General features: G+C 46.0%; 1 protein-coding gene across 1 annotated transcript; it reads left to right on the top strand.

Moving 5' to 3' along the window:
- The first annotated feature begins 212 nt into the window (after positions 1-212).
- On the top strand, positions 213-2,859 carry LOC119312649 (huntingtin-interacting protein K-like). The gene is made up of 4 exons (XM_037588389.1): positions 213-457; positions 1,503-1,558; positions 2,426-2,492; positions 2,583-2,859. Exons 1-4 carry the CDS (start codon positions 275-277, stop codon positions 2,661-2,663), a joined length of 387 nt encoding a protein of 128 aa, XP_037444286.1. The 5' UTR covers positions 213-274; the 3' UTR covers positions 2,664-2,859.
- The last annotated feature ends 310 nt before the right edge of the window (positions 2,860-3,169 follow it).

Below are 3,169 nucleotides of genomic sequence, written 5' to 3'. Positions count from 1 at the left end.
GAATCCATCTCCAAAATGTCACCAGCAGATTCTCCTCCAAATTCCTCTTCGAAAAAAATCAATTGTTCCAAACTCCCCATCCACAAAAAATAAAGCAAAGAATGAACTGGCCATGACCTGTCTCGCACGAATCTCAATGCCGTATCGGCGGACAACAAAACCCCCTCCCTAGCCCCTTCGCACCCAGACCCTCTCTGCAGTCCCACCACACACGACAGCGAGAAGGGGAATTTTTCTAGCTAGGGTTTTAGACAGCGCGGGTCGGAGAGAGGCGATGGGCGCGGCGGTCGACGAGACGGCGGCGGCGGCGGCGGCCCCGGCTGTGGCGGCGGAGGGCGGCCCCGCTGCCGCCGTGGCGGAGGCCGACTCCAAGGACCTGCAGCAGCAGAGCAAGGCCCTCGACAAGCTCACCGACCACGTCGAGGATCGCCAGCTCGACTCCTCCCGCGTCCAATCCGTACGTCCTGCTCGAACCCCCGACCCCGCGCTCCCGCGAGCGAGGATTCACAGATTCCGTCGCCTATTTAGTGAGGATTAGGTGTAGATTCGTGATCCGCTGGCCCATTAGTGAGCAATCGGAGCGACGAGCTGGAGGATCTGGTCGACATTGTTGGAGCGTGGATGCACGGTGTCACGAATTATTATTTTGCCTCCCCTGCTTTGCTTTGTGGGGATGACATGCTTCAGCTTAATCCTCCATACATGACTAGCCTGCTCCTGGATGCATGCTTATACTGTTATTTTTACTCCCTTTGCTGTTTCCAGTCAGAATCATTTCAACTGTTATCAGATTCCCGGCCCATTAGTTATTAGTTGAGCATACTGTACGTTCCATGTCTGTTGGGTGTAACGTTCAAACAGTGAACGCTTTTGGTGGACACAGTATCTCTATTCCGTAATCAAGACATCAGACGGTGGCCTGCAGTACACACGACCTACATTTGGTAGCAGCTCCTCATAATCTGTCCACCCACCATAAAATCTCTGTACTGCTGCCTGTGTGTGTGTCTCTTATAGACAATAACATTTTATTAGATGTGTTGCTAATCAATTGCAAATTTTCACTGCTTAACTGCAATATTATCCGGAGGTCCGTTGACCTGAGTAGTATTTCCATTATTTCCATGTCATATGAATAGCTCGCAGTTCTGAAATTGTGTTTCTCGGCACCCACCTTTTCTATAATTCTGGAAAATTATTGGATAAGTTATCAGTGTGGCCTCTGAAAAGTGCTGCTTGGGCAGATATAAAGTTCACCTTCGAGTCTGATCCATAAGCGTTTCAATCAAATGATTTTGAACGGGCTATATAAATGACTTTGAAAGAGACTAGCAGTTAAATGAGGCCTCGATATAGTAACTCCGTGCTCAAACATGATATCAGGAAACTAGAAATCTAGAAGTAAGATGTAGAAGGTAGATTTGTAGAGAAGTGTGTATGTTTAATTGAGATGTTTTTGGGAGTACCTTGGTGATGCTGATATTTCTTTCTTTCTTTTACAGGCCATGGCAGCTCTTGCTTCATCTAAAGAGGCTGACTGGAATGCCATGAGACTGAGGTTGGTGTGGAAAATATTCATGGCTATTCTTTTGGTCTTAAGAAACTTGCAATACATCAATGCACTGTTCTTTTTTTGTTTTTGCTGACAGTACAACTACCACCTCTTTAGTGAATGACAGAGGTTACTAGCAACTGCACATGGAAATTTTAAATGTGATGTTCAGTTTGAATAACAGCTTTACCTGCTACAAATTTTAGCTTCATTTATAAAGTCCATTAACAGATAGGTTAGCATATTACAAAGAAGAGGACAAAGCAGTGAGCAGACAGGTTGCAGTTTTGCTCAATATCTTGCCATCACATAGGTTTTCAACTTGATGAAAGAAAGAAACAAGTAAGGATAAATAAGTGAACGGAAAAGAAAAGAAAACCTAGGACGATGACAGTGCAACTTAGATCCTTTGTACTTTGTAAATTTTTGTGCTCGAGTTTGCAATAGCCCATTATCTATTTTGTTGGGGATTCCATGTTTCTGGTTGATGGTATGTTTGGATTATTACCAAAGCGTACCTTACCAGTTTTTTTTTTTACCATAACCCAGAAACTAGTCTATGTTTGGATAGCTGCTGACTGTTTGGCATGCCAATGCTCATTTGCCAATTCTAGTTATCTTTTCTGGCTAATCTTGGCCAAACCATGGGTATGCACACCAAACTTTTTGGTAGGGCAACCTTGGGCATAGCTGAACTCACCCATAGTATTTCCATGACATATCAGCGCCAGTTTGAAACAAAGACAATGGCCTTGAGAAGTACGGTGTCCTCATTTTTAGATAAATGGGTTTGGCCTTCTTCTCCTGGAATGTTGTTCACAGCTCATGGTATTGTTATAACATAACGGGTGTTTCCTTTTGTGATTTCACCAGGGAGAAAGAATTAGCTGCTGTCAAGATCAACCCCACCGACGTTGAAATCATCGCCAACGAGCTTGAGGTGGCATCTGAAACCTTTGCCTGCAGCTATTTTTTCCTTCCTGATAATGCTCTAAATAATGCCCCTTCTAAAGCATCTCTGAATGTGCAGTTGGACAAGAAGATCGCAGAGAGGACGCTCCGAGAGCACAAGGGCGACGCTGTTGCCGCGGTCCGGTTCTTGCTTCGCTGATCCTGAACACATGCCGCCTGCGTGCGTGCAAGTGATTTCGTTTGATCAGTAAACCGTGCGGATGGGCCTGTACTTTGCCTTCCTGTATCACAGTGAAACGACCGTTTTTGTCGCGCTTGCGGAACTTATATTTCCATGGTTGCTGCAGACTGGTTTATGTCCCCTTGAAAAAGAAAGTCAGAAAGTTGCTGCGTCAGTGTGCATTGTGTCGTGGCAATCACGCCGTTGCAGGGTAGCCTAGAGACTCTGCCGCCGGCTCCGTCGGAGATGGCCTCCAGAAGTCTGCCGCCGATGCCGTTGGAGGCAGGCTGCCATGCTTGCTTTTCTCAGCGTCGACGGATCAATTGGGATACCACTGTTGACTATGGTGGTGGTAGCTCGTCTACTCTAGTGCCACGTACGGTGTTTGGCGGTAGATTAGAGGGTTCAGTCGTAAAATAGTTTCGGTGCTAAGCTTGTCACAGAAGATCAAAACAGTGATTTTGCCCTGACCATAGAATAGAATG

Source organism: Triticum dicoccoides, chromosome 5B (genome assembly GCF_002162155.2).
Source record: "Triticum dicoccoides isolate Atlit2015 ecotype Zavitan chromosome 5B, WEW_v2.0, whole genome shotgun sequence".
Lineage (NCBI taxonomy): Eukaryota > Viridiplantae > Streptophyta > Magnoliopsida > Poales > Poaceae > Triticum > Triticum dicoccoides.
Note: the sequence above shows the minus strand (reverse complement) of the source record. Positions and strands in the feature narration are given on the sequence as shown.